Raw genomic sequence first — 22,032 nt, 5'->3', positions numbered from 1 at the left:
GTTGTTATGTAATATATATATCGTAAAATAATAAATCAAGCCTTCTGAACATGGAGTCAACATTCTCGTCTCTTCCCTCGTCCAAGAACCCCTGTGAACACCGTCACAGACCAGAGATCACCCAAGGACAGTGGTGCTGCTGGAGGGGACACTGTGTGTTAGGGAGCACATCTGCTCTTCTGCTCATTAGCTGCTGCTTCACTGAGTCTTACACACTTTTCAGATGACATATGATGGGCAAGAGTGAGAGCTGGCAGTGGAGAGGTGACACGTTTCTCACTTCAAGTGCACATGAACCATGATGAGCCTGCAAAGTTTTATGTTGTTATAAATTGAACACACAGATAACCAAGGCCACTCTCCACAGACAGCAAATTAACCCTTTGCAGACAAACCATGAGCTGTCTGGAGACTGATCGTGTCCTGAAGCATGCAAGGACTAAGGTGGGGGAAGATGTGCCTCTGGTGAAAGGAGAATTCACAGCCCTGGCCTGGGAGGCAGCAACCCCACATTTCAGAACAGGCCATCCTTGCACAGGCACACATACAGGAGCACTGCAGAGGTTTGCAGCATCATCCTCTGCCCTGCACAGCTCCAGTCATCCTCAGAGTGAGCCCTCAGCCTGGCTTGGATGGTTGCACTAGGATGGGGACCCAGCACTTCCTCAGGGAACAAATCCAGACAGCGAGAGCAGCCAGGGCAGTGGCAAACATGCTGGGGAGGGTGGACAGGCAGCACCAGCCCCTCACTGGGGAGGACTACAGGCAAGGTTTTGGGCTGTCACTGAGCGGATATTTCCTGCACATTTCCAAATGTGCAGTAATGCTCAATAACACATATAAGATTAGAAAGTGGGGGGATAGGGGGCTGAGAAGAGGGGAGGATGTATTTTAGAAGACTTAGCATAGAGGATCAAACTCTGAGCTTTGCATTTCCCTAATAAAACACTCAGCATGTGATTTTGTGGCGCTGCTTGTTCCAGCAGAATCTGTGCCTGCTGCAGCCACATACATTAACTGAACACAGAATGAATGCTAACATCTCTGCAGAGCTAAATAGACAAGCTCATATTTTCACTTAGTGGAGAAAAACTGCCCCTCTTAATGCTTTATGACTTGAGTGACAGAAAGGAAATTTCAGTGTCTGTGCAGGCAGACAGGAATAGATGGGGAAAATAATGAATATTTACAATACAGAGGAGAGTATTTAGGTGAGCTATTGAATATTATCCAACAGAAATGTGAGTGGAATTGTTGTTAAATGTACAAAATCTTACATTACCACAGAAGGAGTTGGATTTTGAAAATTCAAAATAATTTTGAATAGCTAATTCAATGAAAGAGCTTTTGCAAATGGCATAGCTGGCCAATCAGAGTCATCAGAAAACCAGAGAGGATTTGACTGAGTTCTGGAAAAGACTAAGTGACCATATTGGCACTGGTCACCATGGCAGCCCTGTGGGTAATTGCACAGCCTGTCCCCATGGCTGCACCCACAGCTGCAGCCCCCCAGAGCAGGCAATCCCTGACAGCCACGAGAGGAATGTCCCCATGGCCAAACCTATTCAAGCCATCTCTTAGGGGCCCAGTCATGTTCCTGCCGGTAGGAGACAGAGGCCACCTCCCACCCCAACCTCTCCCTGCTTCACCTTCCTCTCCTTGGTGTTTCCACTCTTTGTTCCCACAGGGGTTGTGCCAGCCCTTGAGATTTCCCTGTGCTGTTTGTCTGTGTGCAGACCCCACAGTGCTGCCAACACCACTGGGGGCATGTGCCTGGTGCCATCCCTTGGCACAGCAGCGCTGCTGCCAAGGTCCCACCACACTGGGATTGTGGAGCTGCTCAGAGCGGGTTGGCAGCAGGCTGAAGGTGCTGATCTGCACTCCTTTGCTTCCACATCAGAGATGTGGAAACTACAACCTCAGATGCTTGGCAGGAAAAAAAGATAGCTGAATGCAGAATTTCACCCTCCCCTGATTGTATTTAGCAAGTTTATGGAGGAGAGCTGTTCTTTTAGCCAAGAGAATTCTGCATCACTAACAGATTGGCATTGTTTATGCTGAAATTGGGTGCTGAAGAAGCAAATCAGTTTGCAAAAAATGTATCAGCATCTACAAGAAACAACGGAAAGAGTAAATAGGCTTAATTAGTCATTAGACAAGGAACTGGATTAGCGTGTTCTCACATATATTTAAGAAATACAAGCTCTTTATCCTACCCAGTGCACTTTATTCCTTGTGCTGGATAACTCATCTTTTTAAAGAGGACTCTTTGAACAGCTGTGTGGGTCAAGGACCATCTCTGCCAGCAGCCACGGGCACTGAGCAGATGCTGGACACGAGCTTAGCCTGAGGGAAGGCAGCAGTGGAACTGTCCCTGCACACCAAGCTTCCCCTGCATGCTGCTCCTTTGCAATCCACCTCACTGCCTCTCTGCCAGGCACTGCAACAAGAAAACAAATGATAGGTTTTTTTAAAAAGCTGTCAGTGAGAGGCTTGGAAAAAAGGCTCCTGGGCCAGCCCCTGACAGCTGACATCCTCATGTCACCTCATCACTGCCTTACACTGCAGCACACAGGTTTGCCAAGGGACATCAGCCAGAGCACTCTGCTTCTGCCTGGGACTGCTTCTCCCCTGTGACAGGTGAGGAAAGGTTTTGGCAAGAGAATGCCAAAGCCAAGCCTGATAGCTCCCCACAATGTTCTTTTCAATGTTATTTCCCTGATGGAGGATGGAGAGATTTACAACGGAAAAGTAAAAAAATAGATAAAGAGAAGTATCATCCTTTATCTCTCAGAGGACAAGAAGGGCTCATGTGCACTGCCCTGTGCATTCCAGACAGCGTTAGAGTGAAACAGGATGATGGCTGCTCACTGTAACCTCACTGCTAATTCAATATTCTGACTCTCAACCATGTCCCAGGTCTTCACAAACCAACAATCTCCACAGTCAGGACTACCGAGGACAAGCTTAGCAGCATTCATGCAGAAATTGTGCCATTTACCATGACCTGGGATTTGAGAGCAGGACATCCGGTTTCCCTTTGGAAACAGGGCCCATCTGCAAGATGACCTGCCATCATTTGAGTGTGTGATATTGAGTGGTGACACCAAATCATTTACTTAATTCCAAGCATCTCTTTGCTTTCTCTGCACACACTAATGAGCATTTCAGTCAAATAAATCAGGTTAGGCTTGCACAGACACTCTGGGTGTTTAATTAAAGAAAAAAAAACCTAAATTTTTGGGGAATAGGTGCAGGGTAACACTCACATGGCAAATCACATCTCCCAACTGGATGATTATTTGCTTTCTAGTGACAAGTGTCTCCATTGCAAAGGTCCTTGTGGCAGCCTCTTCCCACCCATGAGGAGCTTCTATTGGCAAGCAGGGCACCAATTTGAGGCACTGGCACCTTTCTGAGTGCAACTGAGAGTGTACTGGAGTAGACTCTCCTCATTGCTAGGGAAAAGATTCACATTAGTATCTACTTTAAGAGGAAAAAGTCCTCTCAAAACCAAATTCCACAAAGGACTGGTAGCCTCTTCAAATAGATAAGAACTGTACTCAGGGAAATGGCATAAAAAGCCCGTGACCTGCTGAAGTGTGATTTGTTGAGACATTTGTGATGACTAATAAGCTCAAATTAGTTCCTAAGCCATACTCATTAGCTTTCACTGAGCTCATGGGATAAAAACAAGCTGCATTTCAGTACAATCAAATGCATTTGGTGGGAGGGATCACATGAGTATGGCCATTAACCATCCAGACTAGAGGAACTGTTTCACTTCCTCAGGAAGTGCAGCACAATGTATAAATGATGGACTTGCAAAAACTGAGCTATATTCAATATCACCTTAAATGTGATAAGCTCAAGCACATCAACATGCTTAACAGCAAGTTCAATTTATAGCAATTTCAATTTACAGCTTGTACTTACACATTGCTTTTTTTTTGTAGAAGCTTGGGTTTAGCATCAGAGGGATAAGCGGTGCATGAGAGAGGACTCCTGTAGTCCCAGAGAGGCCACAGCCAGGAATATTATCTTCCTCCAGGATCCCATATGTGATTAGGAGAACAATGCTCATTGGTTTCTTCTTAACAGTTCTCAGTTTTTCTGAAATCTCAGCACAGCTACATCTCAGCACAAAAGGATTTCAAAAACTGCTCAACAAAACTAATTTAGTTTAATTAAACTTATCTACATTTTAGAGACAAAGCACATCTCAGACAATGTGCAAAACTTACAGATAGCATTGACCCAAGAGATTCCACTCCTGGGTAAAGCTGCTAGCTGATAGCCCAGTGTAATTTAAGCAATCATTTTTACATGACTGAATCTGATGAATAGTTTTCTTTGTGAAAAATGGCTTCTGGCCAGACACGGACAAAAATAGACAACGAACAAGGCATTCTTGGAACAGATCAACTTCTCTATCTGATTTAATCGTAGCAATACCTCCTAACAGACCTGAAAAGAATGTTCTTCTGCATTAGGCTTTCTAATTCCTTGATGGTTTTGACTGACTGATTTGCCTTTGAAGTTGAGGGAGCATTTCATTATAAAAGTATGCACTACTTGGTAATGAAATGTCCACATGGTATAAACTAATGCCTTGCTAGCATTTTTTATGACTTACAAAAATGATGGCAATGCATTTTTCTGGCATCTACTTCCACCTTTAAAGATAAAATTTGCAGATCCTTCTGAGAATAAACCATGAATTTGCAAGAACACTAAATTCAGAGGAGCTACAAACACCAGAGAAGAGAGCAGTATAACAAACAAATCTAATGAAATGTGGTCCAAAAGTGAAGGTAACAGTCTTTTCTCACTAGGACTGTTTATGGCAAATTGCATGTCTCTTGGAGTTACCTTAACTGTGTTCTGGATCTTGTAGCTTGAAGCAGGCTGGGTGCAAGGTTTGGTTCCACTCTGCACAGGGTCTCTATCAAATAGGCAACAGAAGTGGCTGGTGCACAAGTGTTGCTGTCCTTCAGCTGCCTGTCACAAGCCTTCTGCCCAATTCCCAAAATGAGCAGTGTAAGGAGTCATCTCTTCCAGGACAGAACCAGCCAGCTTATTTTGGACCTCAGGTCATTTGCCACAGGAAGGTTACAGCTGGGGCAGTGACCTGCAGCATAAAAGCAGCAGCACCCTGAACCACAGTGGCCATTTCTGCAGCAGCTGCAGCCTAGCACAGCTCAGTATGCCTGCTCCAAGGCATACTCCATCTCTCACAGGATATAAGCATCAATCAGGTCAAACTAGAGAGCAGCACGATAAAGAAAAATACCCATTAGCAGCCTTTACTAAGAGACATTTTCTTCTTGTATTTAGTAGCAGTTTAGTCATATATATCCAGGATTACAGGAACCCACAGGGTCACTTCAGTATCTTCAGATCTTGTACTATGTTTTATAGCCTGAAATGAATGTTCTCTACCACAGCTCTCTGGTTTTTAATGTATTGCTTCAGGCATTTCTCTCTCTTTATGAGTATGGCCAGACGGCAGGACATACCAATCAATGCTCCAGCTGAACTCAGTCAGCAGCAGAAGGAATTATTTTTTATTTCTATTCATATAATATTTAAAGAAAAATACCCATGTAAAATGTTTAATATTAATTTGCAATCCCTTATGATACAGCCTAAATTTCTTATACTCTTCACACAATTTAATGTGCAGCATCAATAAGGTTAAGGTCATTACAAAGTGAACGCTGAACAGAAACTTCTATGATGCTGAGGTTAACACTGCCTCTGCTATGACACACTTTATGTGCCTCATGAAAATAGTGCAAGCGGGGGGTCTTCAGTAGGTAGCACATCTAGTGTCAGTCTATTTAACCCATCTAAAAAAACCAAACTCTTCAATGCTCTCCTGACTTTTACCTGACTACCAGTTTTCATCCAAAGAGGCTTCAAACAAATTGCAATAAATTATCTGGCAAACAAAGTCTTCATTATTTTTTACACAACAAAGAGAAAAACTGATTCTGAATAAAAGCTGACCAAACTATGCCATTACATAAATGCCTAATGTATCTCTTGAGAATTAGCTACATGTAATATATCTTAATACTATACCCAGCTATAAATCAACACACTAGAACCATTCTAGCAGCAGAAGGAAATCAACCACTATTCATATAATACAAAAATGCACACTGATCTGAAAATGCATTAATTAAAACAAGACTTCCTGCTTGGCAGTTTAAGAATGTCTCCTGGCCACTGGCTTTGGAAAATACTCAGCACCTTACTCAGACTCTGCAACCCCTCCTGAAGAAGTCTCCAAAGGGGATTTTCCATAGGCTGCAATTAATTACAGGGGTGAAGAAGCCTGAAACCCACCCCAGCAAACATGCAACGCCTGAAGGTTACAATTCTGCACAGCATCAGCTCAGATGCCAAGTGGGAGGCTGCTCTTGGTAATCCACAAGTGATTTAGGAGGTGTAGATCAACTACATCAAGGATGCCTTTGGCTGTGATTTCCCCACTCCCACTTCTCCTGTGTAAGCTGGGACTATAATGAAGTACAATCTTGCAAAAGCCTGGGATTGTTTGTGATGCTACAGTGGCATGCCTGGGACCACGAGAAAAGGAGATAGATGATGGGTGGCATGCCCAGCCAGCCCTGCTCCACCTGCCCATTAGCTCTGGACACACATGCCAGGTTTTTTGGCATCAGATGGAGAGGTCCCCGGGTGTGAATTAAAACAAGCTCCTTGGAAAATGTCCTTCAGCCTAGTCAGTCCTGAAACTGGCAGTTGTTTTGTCTATTTGTGCTTCTTTTCTTGGACCAGAAAAACACTGGTAAAAGCAGGGCTGGTGAGGGGCCCCTTAAAGCAGATCTATAGCTCACAGGAATGGTAACCCAGAACCACAGCTGCTTCCCAAAAATGCTGAATGTTGGATTTTTTGTCTTACCACTTCTATCATAGGCAACAGTTACCTGTTCTTACATACACTCGTGGCATGGAGCATCTGCCTTAAGCCCCTTCCCTCTTCTTTTTCACGTGGCTTCATTCTTTATATGTACACCATACCCTCAAGGATGGACACATTTGAAGTAGATGGGCAAATTCATAAGGATTCAAGAAACACTGGCTCTATATCAAACAACACAAATACATTAGAAACTTCATTATACAGAAATATAAATTAAAAGCACTTGAAAAATTATTTTTACGCAGACAATTAAAAAATCATCACAAGATAAAAAGTGCACCACAATACTTCCAAGGTATCTAATTTAAATTTTAGTCTTATTGTTTAGTAGGTAGGAACATCTCTGCCCCATTTCAGCATACAAATAAGAACATTCTAGTCAGAAACAGTAAGTATTTTGGTTTTTTACTTGCTTGCCTCAACAACAACTCATGCTCCTTGGAGCAAAGCTTTGATCTGAGAGACATCAGGTGATGTGCAAGACAACTGACCACCACCAAGTACACTATGGGTCCCTGAACATCTCCAGAAAGAACACACCACTGTATGTATTGTTGTCTCTACCTAAATCATCTTTGAGCAGCTTTTTGCTGGTGGAGCTCTCTGCACTGCAGTTTTCTGTCTTCCTCCACAGCTACAGGAGCAGGAGCTCTGCTATCCAAGCACAGACAGATATTTTGCTGAGGCTGCTCATTACATTCACTGCAGCCATTCACAGGATGGCACACAGGACACGTGCACCAGTCACAGCAGCACCACAGCAGATCCTTCTTCATTAACAGATTCATCAGTGATGCTGGTCCCACATCACAGCATTTTCCAGGCCCACTGTGGCACTGTAGACTAAACAAACACTGTGCATCAGCTGCCAAGCAGGTCCCATCTTTCATGTTTAGCTGTTTGTGAAACTCAGTCATTTCTTCTCATTCCACATTGTCAGGAAGGAGCAGATGGCAGATGTGCTCTGCCTATAATATTGTTTTTATGATACCCTGCCTGCTGGCAGAACAGTGGAAGAAACATTTGGAGGCAAGAATTTGCAGTATATTTTCAGTTTTGGGTAACTGAGCTAAAAGATAACAGAGTATAGGGAGAGGAGGAAAGGGTTGTACTGAACAGGTGATGATAGATTCCTATGATCAAAAAAGTGATATTGACAAAAAAGGAGTATTTAATATGCTCATATGGACATATGGAAAGACCAAACAGATACTACTATGTGACAATGTGTTCTCACTCACATGGGATTCAAAGACAAGACTCAGTTTTAGCTTCTAAATGTTGTTTTCTGAATTGCCTAACACCAGTGACAGAATCATAACAGAAGTGATACCTGAAGGATAAATATAAGCTTTCATAACAAAGCTGAAAGAGACAGTTAAGTTTACATCAAGGCTCTAGAAATTTTTATTAAAATATTCTTAAAATATGTGCCTTATACACAGAAGAAAGTACATACTTCATTTTTAAGTAATATGATCTGAGCTGCCAACAGCATTTCCTCCTTAAAATTTTAGTACACATATATCTTCCAAAATAACAAACCTGGCATGGTCAAGAAAGGAACGTCCTGCTTTCATTTAAAGCAAGATAAAAATAAGAGAAGGTAATTGTTTCAAAACTTGGAGATTTAAAATTATGAACAGGCTACTGCAAAATGACACCTGGGGATTTAGGTTGAAAAATTCATTTAGAAAACCTTATAAACCAAACTAAATGTTGTCTATAACCTGTGAGCTAATCTAAGGCAATCCCATTGCACATGGAACTCATTTATCTACATTCACAGGGATCCAGCTGCCCAGATGCCAAATCCATTTTGTGTAAACTACTGACAAAATTGTGGAAATGTCCCAGAGAAGAAAACCTGCAGAAAAAATAATTAGTTGTGACTGTTGAGCAGATGCAGTACAAGCTCTTCATCCTCTGCCAGAGAAAGCCCAGTATCTAATGGCAAACAGGGGTCCTCCTCTTGGCTGAAATGCATCTTTTTTCTTTTCAGTGGCATTTCTTCTGCTGTGGCACTGTTGCTATAGCTTCTCTTCTTTCTTCCAGTGTTCTCCTCAAGTTCACTGCAGAAAAAAATCAATTAGTCTTTTTAACAACTGTGGTAATCAATATCATCATGTAATCTAACAATTCCTTTTAAACAAGGCAAGTTTGTGTCAAGATAAGAGCAAACAAAATTACAATTCAAAAGGGTGAAGCAATGGAAGCTGATGAACTCTGAATGTCTAAATTAGAGCTGCTCTCAGACTGAGGTGGTGGTGGATGTTCTGCTGTCTTAATTGATTACAGTGTATCAGGATATTGCTATAAGTCTTATCTAATATTTGCTGCCTAATACAGCAACAGACAACTTCACAAAACTGATTTCATGATGTGTCAGTGGACCTTGACATGCATTCAAGATATTGCCTACAATAAATATGCACCAAAAATAAAAATATAAGAACTATCCTTTCACTGGCAAATCCTACACTTAATTTGATCACTCACTCTTTCCCCTTCTTTCAGACATTTCCCTTGGAAGCTACTAAACACCTCTTTGCCATGAGAGGAAGAGGAAAACCCAGTAATTTTCCCAGGTGAATTCCTATTTCTTCTGCTGTTTTTTAAAGACTTGAATGAACTGCCTTTTGCAGCCTTCAATCTGGATGAAACAGCTGCCAATCTGTTTTATCACCCTGGCTTCTACCACATGGCTATGTGACAACAATGGGAGGAAAGACAGAGCTTTCATGTATCTTCATGTGTTTTTTGTCCAAAACATAAAAAAAATGCTATAAATCTTTTTATCTAAGTTTAAAACAATCAAATAAAATCTATTCTAAGATATATCTGGGAACCAGATTATGGAGTGCTGGTTGTTGTATGCTGTAGAGTAGAATTCATACCCCAAAACTAGTGAAATGCAAACCTCCACACCCCAAATCATTCCATCCAAACAAACTAACTGGAACAAAACAGCATTCTTAGCTTTTTGTATTTGTATTTTTAAAAATATAACAAAAATTGAAATGGAACTTCAGAAACAGAGCTACGGCTTTTCTAAAAAAGTTGGTTAAATTCAGATTTTCAATTAAAATTTGTCAAATTTCTACTCAGAAAATTCAGCTTAATTAAAAAAACCATTTCAACAGGAATTTTTTCATGTCCATAGTTTTTACAATGGCGTAAATGTAATGCTTGTGAACAGTTCCATTCAGAAATGCTGTTTAGACATTTAACAATTAGAAACAGCAGTTACAATAAATAGCTCTAATTGGGGAATACTGTCCTTAGAATCAATGCAGCGAAGGAACCCAAAGCCCAATTCAACCCACCTTCAGCTGCCCACCTTATTTTTTCCCATTAATAGGGCTAGTTAACAGTCTGTGAAATGCTGGTTTCACCACTCACTAGAAACCAGCCTAATTCAAACATTAACCCCAACCATGGCAGTTCTCAGCAAGTTCCCAAACGCTCTCTGAGAGGGATCAGCAGCACAATGCAGCTTGTATACGCTGTGCTTTCTGGCTGCCCCTCCACAGAGATGAAGGAATTGTTCCGGGAGATCGGATGGCCTTGTGCTGGTGGGCTGCACAGGTATGACCTGCCTCCCTCTCTCGTCCATCCCACTTTTCATGGAGAACTGTGCCACTTCCTGCCCACTCAGAGCCCAGAGGAAGGAGGGAAATCCTATAAGGAACACCCTGCATTTCCACAATTTAGGCAAATGAAATACCCTACCTTTATATTGTTCTTCCTTGCCTACCCAAGAGAAAAGAAGAAAAGAGTGTAAAGAAGCATGGTCTAGTGAAAGGCGTCCTTGCCCACGGCAGGGACTGCTGGACCTGGATGATCCAGAAGGTCCCTTCCAACAGAAAACACTCAGTGATGATTCATGAATAGATGATGACTGCTCCAAATACTCACTCTTCCTGTAATTCACAGGATATAGCAACTTTGCTGGCTTTGAGCTGTCATTTGCATGGGGGTGGCTTTTCAGGGCTTGCTACCAACATTTTATTTCTTTTCTGAGGAAAGGAATATTTCTCTCATATTTCTCTCTGTAGTGCATAAGATGTTCCATAAATGCTGAAGCTATACTGACAGGATATGAAAATATACTGAAGCAGAAAGAATTCTCACTTTTCCAAGTGGACAGTGTGGGTCTGGGCTGGAGTTCCATGGTGTTCACTTTGATCAGGACAGACTGTAGGGGTTCACTTTAAAAGCTCAAGAAAGGCCTCATTAAGTTAAAGCAGTTTAGCTTGTTTGCAAAAGAGCCAATTATTTCCAGTCTTTGAATGGACTCTGAAGCCCAGTTTGCATTCATAAATGACTAATGCTTCATCTAGGACATTAGTTAAAAACATCTTAGCAATTAAAACCCTGCAGAAACATCACAAGCTACGCATTTGTACCTACAAGCTATAAAACAGCAGACTTTAAACGCCAAAAATTATAATCACTTCTGGAGTTTCAGAGACCTTAGGCATAGATACCTATAAGGTAAAACATTTAAATATAAAACACGTTCGGAAGGAACTGAACTGTGAGATTCCTCAGCTTTTACCACAAACAAAAGCACATCAACACAATTATGAATAATTTTCATCATAAGTTTTGTGGGATGATTCTGCTGAGTCAAGCTGCTCCTTACTATTACTGAGGGATTGTGCAGCTTGATTAGCAGTGTAAACAGAAGATGCATCTACACACAGGCATGTGTATTTTCAAAATAATTTGACCCCAGCTGGGCTGTGAACTGGAGAAGTGAATAAAGAGGAATGTACAACACAGGAAGCAGCAAAAGCAACAAGCATTGATGAGAGCAAAATAGTTGTGTTTTCATGATGCACAAAATGTAGACGCAAAACAGTATTTGTTAACAACAGCTTCGGCCGGTAAACAGAGAATCATGTGAAATGCATGAATAAGATGTTCCTAATTCTGAGATGTAGAAGAAAGACAGACTGACTGTCCACAGAATTATTTGGGTTGAAAGGGACCTTAGAAGAACAGCAAGTCCAACCCCCCTCCCTGTTCCTCCAGGATGGATTTTTACCAGCACTGGTTTGGGTGGTGTGAAAAGGGGCTCTGAAGTCAGAGTTGCAGCTTTTACAAGAGGTGATAGTGGCAATTTTAAAAGGGAGATGAAAAATGTGTGGCATCATGATGCTCAGAGATATCCTGTCCTCATTCAGGGTGTTTTTCCCTAGCTGTATTGACACAAAGCTCTTTGGAGGAGTTGTAACAGGCAAAACTCTCAGCTTCACATGTGAAAGGACTCAGTGTGCAAAAGCAGCTATAAGGGAATAACTTCTGCACTTACTGTCAAATGAATTCCTCCTCAGTCTCCATTAACTGTAGGCCTGTCACCTGGTAGAGCCAGTCCTTTTATTGTTTCCATGGACATAAATGGCCCCTCATTCCTCACAAACACACAAACTGATAAACTACCAGCTAATGTTCACAAATTGCCAACAAAAGTTTTGCTAAGGTAAATTATTTTCTAGCAGAACAACTCAGAAAGCAATCCCAAATTCAGATCCAAACCAAGGTCAGTGCATCCTTTTGTCTTCTACTAATAACATTTCAAAAGTGGCATGTGCATCTGCCTTACAATTTCTTCCTTTTACCATCTGGTGAAATTAAGCTTTTCAGCTGCCTGAACAATCCATGCATTCTGAGGCTGCCTGATGAAAGGATTTACTTTGTGTTTACACAGGTGAGGAGCTATCAATAGCCAACTTATCAACAGGCACAGTAATTTCTGTGGCCACCATTTGCTCAGCTGTAACACCTAAGTAAGATGCTATCATTTGGTGGAAAATATTTATTACTCAAACATTAAAGTACAGTTTATGAATCCTGTCCCTAAAACAAACACCAGTGTATCTGAATGGCATCTGGGAAACGGGATCTAACTATGACCCTGACAGCTATACACCAAGAAACTCAAATTTTAAATTACCACAAAATAAACTCACAAGTATGTTTTCAGGTAATACCAGGGAAAAATAGAAAGCTTTAATTGTTAGCATTTAACTCGCTTCTGGGCTTTAAACAATGTCTTAACAAGCTGTAACATTTAGATTTTAAATGCTTGAGAATCAGCCATTTGAAATGTGCAGTCACACAGCCAAGTAGCTGTTGTTTAAACAACGTGATCCTGGCAAGATCTCTAGACAGGCTCTGCTTCACTTAACATTTATCAGAGGATGCTTTGGAGCATAGGATTACCAGCATTCCTCTGGAAACAAACCACCCTCCCCACTGAACTACAGGCCATGAGTCAAGTTTCCAGGCTGCAACAAAGCACACAATCTCTTTCCCAAAGAAATGTACGGGAATAATGAATGAATCTGCTAGTAAAATACAGTTCAGAAAAGTTAGGAATAATTTATCCCATAAATATTGGCATTTTGCTAATCAAACATGCTGTGCCCAAAACTTTTTCCATGTAATAAATTTTAATTCACAAGGCCATGGCAGCAATCCTAATGAAGATTAATTACTGCAGTCCCTTCCATAAAGCCCAGTGCAGCTTCTTCCTTACTTGCTGTCAGAATGCTACAGCACATAAAAATGGTAATTAAAATATATTGTGCTGTGTTACTTTCTGGATCTGGACAGGCTGGATGAATGGGCAGAGGCCACCTCTAGGAGTGGCCAGTGGCTTCTGCACTGGGGTCACAACAACCCCAGGCAGTGCTGCAGGCTGGGGGCAGTGCCTGGGAAGCTGCCTGGTGGAAAAGGACCTGGGGGTGCTGGCAAACAGCAGCTGAACATGATCCAGGGTGTGCCCAGGTGGCCCAGAGGGCCGATGGCATCCTGGCCTGGCTCAGCCAGGTGTGGCCAGCAGGAGCAGGGCAGGGACCGTCCCCCTGTACCCAGCACTGCTGAGGCCACAGCTCCAATCCTGTGCTCAGTTCTGGGCCCCTCAGTGCCAGAGAGACATTGAGGGGCTGGAGCGTGTCCAGGGAAGGGCAGCGGAGCTGGGGAAGGGTCTGGAGCACAAGTGCTGTGAGGGGCAGCTGAGGGAGCTGGGGCTGTTCAGCCTGGAGAAAAGGAGGCTCAGGGGGCCCTCAGCACTCCCTGCAGCTGCCTGACAGGAGCGTGCAGCCAGGTGGAGATCAGTCTGTTCTCCTAGGTAACAAGTGACAGGGACATGAGGAAACAGCCTCAAATTACACCAGAAGAGGTTTAGATTGGATAACAGGAAATATTTCTTCACCAAAAGGCTTGCTGTCAAGTCCTGGAATGTTGTAGTGTGTTCTGTTAGTTTGTTTAACTGCTCCCCCATTTTCTGTATTGTTCCCCCCATTTTCTGTAATGGCTCTGCCCTCACCAGTTTTTCCCGCCATTGTATTGTCTATCATTTGGTTACCTTGGTTACTCCCGCCTCAGTTTATGTCAATCCTCTCTGTTATATAATTTCCCCTCCCCTGGGTTTCCTTATATGTGAATTTGTTCTCCTCCCTGGGCCCAGTCAATCACTCCCCACTCCTCCTAGTTTGCCAGAATCTTCTGTGCTTAGGGAGACTTGATTGGCTGTGGCTCTGGGGCCCCTCCTTTACATTGTTTCTACTGGGTTTTCTCTCATGCCCGTTATCCTAAGTCCACTCCCTCACCTTCCCCTATTGGTTCCTTTGTAAACCCCTCCCTGAGATCACTCCTCCCTTTTTAACCCTGATGCACCCTTTGTTCTTGGTCGCTCGCTGGCAGACGCGTTAGATTCAACACCTGGGTGTCTGTCACTCCCTAGTTGACAATAAATCTGACAAGTCCCCAGTGAGTGTCCGGACTCTTTACTCTCGTCGGCCAGCAGCGATTCCGTCCACTGTGAGCACAGCCCGAAGCCTTCTGACGCCAAGGGGTGCTCCCACATTTGCAGCTGGGTGTTGGCCGCCCTCCTGCCTGCCGGACACCTGACTTTAAGGCCATGACTCGCTGCACTGGAACAGGTTGCCCAGGGAGGTGGTGAAGTCACCATTCCTGAAGGTTTTTAAAAAGACTTGTAGATGTGGCACTGAGGGACATGGTTTAGTGGGACTTGGCAGTGCTGGGTTAACAGTTTGATCTTAAAGGTCTTTTTCATCCTAAATGATTCTATGATTCCCTTACTGTCCATTTCACTGATATAAATCAAAACACCTCTAAAATTGAATATATAAGCCTCTATCAAGAGCAATTCAATATCTCAATGTCCAATTCTGCAGCTAATCAGAATGACCAAGGCTTTTAAATTGAGACCTTTTATAATGTCTCTCCTATGGTACTTTTCTGGCCATCACAACATTAAGTTCAGGCCTTCACAAAGTCACAGATATGACCTGAATAATCCATTTTAGAAGGAGCACCATGATTTGCTGATAAATCATCTCAAAAGACAATGTAATGTCAACCTCATCAAGAATGACCCAAAACTTAGCAGGTCAACATCAGCATCCTGCTGAAAGAAGAAGCTGTAAGAACTTGCAATTTGCCCATAAACTTCATAAATATAGGAAGGCACACAGCAAAGTAGCATGGACTACTAACTTGCACAGTTGTCACCTGGTGACTGTCCATAAAGTCACAAGCAAAACAGTACCAGAACTAAGATGTTTCCCTCATGTCCAAGATCTTCTCCATGCTGATCTAGGAGTTAATGTGATCAGTTGCACCCATTAAAGATTCAAAGAAGATAATTATGAGGTCAATCGGAACTTTGCTCTTCCTCAATACTTTTATTTAAAGAAGCTGAAGAATTAGAAATACCAAAACCTCAATCTGACTGCAAAATGAATATTTAAGAAATCCAGCTGCTTTTCTTTCGCCCTGTTCTATATTCTTAGATTTTTCACCTCATTAACAATTTACATTTGATAGCCTTAAACCAAATATGATGAGTGTTGCTAGATATACAAAAATTAATCTCATATTACATGCTTGAAGTCATTAATTACTCTGCTTATAGAGGTATGGCTGGAAGGGAATTTTTATGCAAAGGCAAATTTAATTCATGATTTGTACAGCTTCCCCAGTTTAAAAAAATTCTGTGGGAGGACAGAGAGAAGATTTTGACTTTTGAAACCATGGACAGATAGTCTCTCTTTAAAGACTCTTGAAGGAAGACACTCTAGGTCTCATACTTACTATGAATTATCCCTTTTAGAAGCTTCCCCCCCCCCCCCCCCCTTAAAGCAAGGAGCAGCTAGTGTAGCCCAACATATTTCTATTTTAATCCAACTCTTTGAGCAAAATCTCTGGATTTTGGAAATATAAAACAGCACAGAGTTGCACTTTCTTATCTCAAAGCCCAATTTGACTGTCTCCTACTCTCAGCTGATTTGTTTTTTTAAAAATCATTAGGTCAGTATTTCCCAGCCCCAAAAGCAACTCATCATACAACTCAATAGCAATTCTAAGAGAGCTGCATGAGGCGTGACTGTTGATTTAACACCCTCAAATTAATTTCCTTCACTGTATCTTGCTCTTTCTCAAAAGTCTTCTACAGGGTGCTCAGAGCACCTCACCATGTGGATATGTCTATCCACACTGAGCATGAAAGCTGACTTTGGAGCAGCTCTCAAACAGCTTTTCCATTTGTATGGGTGCCTCAGTGGGGTGTGTTGGAAGGCAGCACCATTGATGACTCTGGTGACCGTGCAGCATGTGATGGATAATCCTGTGCTGGTCATGGCCTGCCCAGGGCGTATCAGTCATGTTGTTACAGGCTAAATGGATTTGGCCATGGTGCAGGCACAAGTACTGGCATGAGATTGTCCACAACTGCTGCAGCTTCACATGGTGCCAACTAAAGCTCTTCTGGGGAATGTCTCCGTATTTTGGTGCAGTAAGACAGGCGAAGGGCTGTTTCCAGTAAGCAGTGTTGATGAAACCACATTTCTTCAACGTGTGTAGGGTCTGTTCTCCAGCTCCAAAGGCAGCTTTGATGCTCAGTGTAGGTATGTCTAGAGATACACTAAAGGAAACCTCCCTGGTTTCCTTCAGTGTATGTTCTTTCTTTCCTAATCTACTCCACAGGAAGGGAAGATTATCAAGGACCTTGACTTTCTTTGAGTCCTTGCTCTCCTTAAGAGTGCATGAACTGACTCTAGGTGGGCCAGATCAGCCACTGATCCAACAAAAGTCTGCACTTACTACCACGGCCAAAAATCTGTCCATTTCTGTCAACTTTTATTCTTAAAGTGCAGCTAATCTTGAGTCTAGCTGACATTCTGAGGAAAGGATCAATACAAAACATGATGTATGAATACATACTCCCCTCACACAAAGAAGGAGAGATTTACTGCTGCTCAGAAAAAGCAATGCTTTTCCCCATCCTTGTCAGTTCTACTGGCATTCACTGGTGAACAGGCTCCAAGGGACACGGCCACCAGCCTGTTAACTGAGAACTATCTAGTACTTAAATCTGTGTCCCCCACCCAGTCCTGCATACTGACTCCACAACACACAGTGACACACATGGAAGGACAATCTAGCCCCAGGATTCACCCGATTCAGATGTGAAAAGCAAGAGCTTTATGAACTTAGACATCTATGCTCCCATTTAGGTGTCAAGATCATTCTTCTCAATCTGTTACATGATACATTGTTTGTCAGAAAAACACAAGTGGCCTTCTTGTTGCAGTGAACCACACAGGATTTCATGTTGTATCCCTTTATCTTCCCACAGTATGCTGGTATCAAGTACAGATCCTCATTCTCACCCTGTGGTTTTTTTGCTACATGAAACAAATTCTTCTGCTTCATTCAATTATAAACACTGAATTGAATTAATTTAATTTATTATTATGCATTTACTTCTACTCAGAGTCCAGTTCACTTGACTCTTAAAGAGTCTGAACAATACTGAATCATAGAACTTATCAAGTTTTACCCTGTACAAATTTATTTAATACAGCACAGGTGCAAAGAGATCGCGAAATCCTTAAATTACTTCAACATTTTTCCTTCCACCCAAAAAGAACCTGCAATATGACAGAAGAGAAATGCATTTCTGAAACAGGACAGATGCACCACTGGCCAAGGCTGAGCCCATCAGTGATAGTGGAAGCGCCTCTGGGATAGCATAGTTAAGGAAAATAAACAGTGCAAAAGCAGCCAGGGAGAGCAGTGAGAACACGTGAGAGGAACAGCCCTGCAGACCCCCAGGTCAGTGCAGAAGGAGGGGCAGGAGGTGCCCCAGGTGCCAGAGCTGAGATTGCCCCACAGCCCATGGCACAGCCCATGGTGAGGCAGCTGTGCCCCTGCAGCCCCAGAAGGCTGTGATCCCTTGGGAAGCCCATACTGGAGCAGGCTCCTGGCAGGACCTGTGGCCCCATGGAGAGAGGAGCCCAGGCTGGAGCACGTTCACATTTGCTGGCAGGACTTGAGTCCACACTGGAGGAACCTGTTCCTGAAGGACTGTATGCCATGGAAGGGATCCACACTGGAATAGTTCACAAAGAATTGCAGCCTACAGGAAAGAGTTGAAGATGATTGTGGAAGAAGTCCCCTGTGGGAGAGACCCCCACATGGGAGCAGGAAAAGGATCCTCTCCTGAGGAGAAAGGAGTGGCAGAAAAAACGTGTGATGAACTGACTGCAACCTCCATTCCCCATCCTTCTGTGCTGCTGAGGATGAGGATGTAGAAGAAATTGTAAGTTAATCCCGGGAAGAAGAGAGATGTGGAGAAAAGGTGTTTTAAGATTTGGGTTTATTTCTCATTACCCAACTGTTATGTGATTGGCAATAAATAAATTGATTTCTTCACAAGTCAAGTCTACTTCACCCATGACAGTAGCTGGTGAGGAATCTGTCCTGGTGTTATCTCAACCCCTGAGCTGTTCACTACATTTCCTCTTCCCTGTCCAGCTGAGGAGGTCAGTGATAGAGTGGCTTTGGTGGGCACTGGACATCCAGAGAGGGTAAACCCACCACAGAAACACATGAAACTTCCAGGGTATTAGTCAAGTTTTTTGCGTGTGAAACAGCCTCACCAAGATCCCTTCAATATGGACTCAAAAATCATTCTTATACAACTTCACAAAAGAAAATAATAGCCTTTAGCTCAGCTCTGTTCAGCACCTAACACACAAACTTTTATAAGACAAATACTAAATCCCATGAGAAAGAGGACTGTAAGACGAATTCCTAACATGTAAACAAAACAGTTCATAAAAAATATCATTTTAAAATTAACATGGAAGATGGTGCATACCTATAGCTGTCTTCACTTTCTGAATCCTGCTCTGCATCAGAGTCTTTGAATTTATCAGGATCTGGGAGAGTGCTTGGATCAAACTCTTCTTCACTTCCACTGTGATCAAGAAAGGCCACTGTTTCTTCTTCAGCCTGTGAGGTGACAAATGGAGAGTTACTAGACAAGCAAACAAGTCCACGTTACTTGTCATAACCCCTTTAATATGGAGGCTGCAACAAAAACCACTGCCCCCAAATGCAGTCAAACACCACCAGGATCATACCCAGGAAAGGAGAATCATTTCTGTCATCATCAGTGCTCTCCTCCAAGGCTGTTTGTTAAAGGTTGAAGAAACATTAAAAAAGGAAGCACAAGGATTTATGTTCAAATTCTACTTTCCAATATTGTAATCTTAAATCTACAAAATCTAGGAGAGATCTGGGCAGCAAGTAATCAACAGCCATCTGAGAGCAAGTGTCTAAGTAATATGCAGCTTTACTGTCCCTCAGAAACACACTGGAAAAGAGACACTCACAGGTGGGCACATAAATCACTGCTGTTAGGTGGATTTAATGAAATACTCTGATTTAAAACTCATCTGGGTGTCCTTGCAGCTAAAAACCAAAAAGCTGCTTAAGCTGAATTAACTGCTCTATGGGAGTTTCACCCATCCTCTGCAAGAGATCCATGTTCTACAGGCGTCTTCCCAGATCCCCTCATCCCTCCTCTCCAGGACTCAGCTTCCCTCTATCCCCCAGCACATCTCAGATGGGTTGATGGCATTGGCAAGTTTCCCCAGGGTGCAGCAGTGCCTCACTAATTCCTTAACAAAGAGAGCACAGAAGATGCTGCTCCACAGAAGTCCTGGGTAATATAAAAAAAGCTGGCTAATTTTGCAGATACAGGTTCTGCTCCACTTAATCCTGAACTGATGGTACCACTTCTGTAAATTTTTGCTAGTAGGCACAAAGAACCAGATACACTGGAGGGCACATGCAATTGTATATGCACACAGAAATGCAGACAGCAAGCTTACAGGCATTTCTAAGCAACGTGAACCCGAGGTCCATGCATATTTATGCTGGAAAGCAAAAACGAATTCCAAGAAATTATAATTAAAGACATTGCTACCTTTTGTTTATATATCTAATCAACATGCACACAGCTGAGTTTCTAAAACAGTACTCATTTAAATGATCTTTCATTCTATGAATAACTTCACATCATTATATATTTACAGTTAATTTTTGTTTTGCTTTTTCACCATTTCTATCATCAAGTTTTTAAAGAACAGTCTTTATGTGGATGTACCTTCTTGCAATGAAAGTAAACTTAAAAGTCAAACAGAAACCATACCAATGGTCTCTTTTATATCTGCATATACAGTGAGTGAAAGGCAATGAGCTGGTGAAGGGTAAGATTAGTCACCACTGCAAGAGTCCATTCTTGCTTGACTAGTGACACTTCTGCAGTGTACTGAAAGCAAGTAGAAGAAAGGGACAAAAGCCAGATTTGCAATCTGGCAGAGGAAGGCAGAAGAAAAACATAGTGAACACACACTTTGTTCTTCACTATTTTAAATATCAGTAAAAGTGTATATATAGCTGGGTGTATAAAATTACTAAAAGCATTGTCAGATTCCAGCACTGTAAGCTTCCTAAGGTAACAAACACCAACAGAAAAGCATGTTGAGTCTTGGGAACTTCAGGTACCACTTCACAAGAAAGTTGGTTTTAGTTTTGCAGGGGTTTTGCTTACAAAAAAAGTCTTCAAGCTCATCTCTTTGTACAATCTTACAGAGCATTACTAACTCCACAAAAAACTATTTTGAAGGTCACCTTTTTGCTAATGAATTTTCTCATTTGAAAATCGTTCTGCATTAAATTATAGCTTATTTTAATTTCTTACAACATTAAATATTTGCTCTTTACTTGTCCTTCCAATTGCACCTATTCTTTTGATATAGCTGGTGCATACCAATCTTATATTGAAAAGAAAAGAGAAAGAGAAGTAGCATTCAAAGCTCTTGTATGAAATAATGGATTTTTAATATGTATGCGTGACACCATGCAACAGAGTTCTGTACTACTAACATTTATTGGCAGTCATCTTTTAAAACTTGGGGCTGTTCATTAATATTCTCCATTATGGCACACAGACCAAACCCTCGCTTTAATTACACATTCATATTAATTTTGTCCAGCAGAAAAGATGCAGAGAAGTGTTAAACATAATGCTTGCTACAGCAAAAGAAATAATTGGCAAAGATGCCTCTTTCACTCATCAGGAATCATGAGGCTGTATTTCTTGTAAGTATCACTGCTTGCATATTCTTTGAAATATTTCTAAGACCCTGAAAATGTTAAGAACCTGAGCACGAACATTTATCATCCACAGCTGAACAACGGAAACTCATTATTTTTCCTCTCTCACTTCAAATTTCTATCATCCAGTCAAAAAAAAAAAATCTTGTGACTTCACATTATTCACCACAAGAGCTGGAGAAAAGAAGTAAAATCATAGTTCAAAATGACACGTGTAAAAGTTCTTCGGACACAACTAGGATGCAATTTACAGACTCAGGACTAGACTTGTCCTAAGGCAATCACCATCAAAAGAGTTTAGAAGAAGAGATTTTGATGGCCTGTACTTCATATCTAAGGCTGGCTGCAATGTAACACCCACTTTGGAGTGTGTACTTATTGTGAAGCTCAGCTGTGGAAGGAAACTTGCCATGCTTGACATCAAAGACATCAAATCAGGCTGGCCAGGAGAACTGAATTCAGTGGCAATCATCTTTTGACTCAGCTCAGGGATAACAAGCTCTCTCTCTTTGTACCACACCAGGCCATGTATTTTGTAATTCTAGTTCCACAGAAACGTGCACAAAGACTTTCAG

General features: G+C 42.0%; 1 protein-coding gene across 1 annotated transcript in view; it reads right to left on the bottom strand.

The window, feature by feature from the left end:
• Positions 1 to 8,335: 8,335 nt before the first annotated feature.
• Positions 8,336 to 22,032, bottom strand: part of DDX10 (DEAD-box helicase 10) — a 153,694-nt gene continuing 139,997 nt past the window's right edge. Inside the window, exons 17-18 of the mRNA XM_059466772.1 lie at positions 19,152 to 19,285; positions 8,336 to 9,024 (exon numbers count right to left, since the gene is read on the bottom strand). Of these exons, the coding sequence (XP_059322755.1) occupies positions 8,835 to 9,024; positions 19,152 to 19,285 (324 nt within the window). The 3' untranslated portion in view covers positions 8,336 to 8,834. The remainder of the gene's footprint in view (positions 9,025 to 19,151; positions 19,286 to 22,032) is intronic.

The sequence above is a fragment of the Ammospiza nelsoni genome, chromosome 2 (assembly GCF_027579445.1).
Source record: "Ammospiza nelsoni isolate bAmmNel1 chromosome 2, bAmmNel1.pri, whole genome shotgun sequence".
In the NCBI taxonomy this organism is placed as follows: Eukaryota; Metazoa; Chordata; class Aves; order Passeriformes; family Passerellidae; genus Ammospiza; species Ammospiza nelsoni.
Note: the sequence above shows the minus strand (reverse complement) of the source record. Positions and strands in the feature narration are given on the sequence as shown.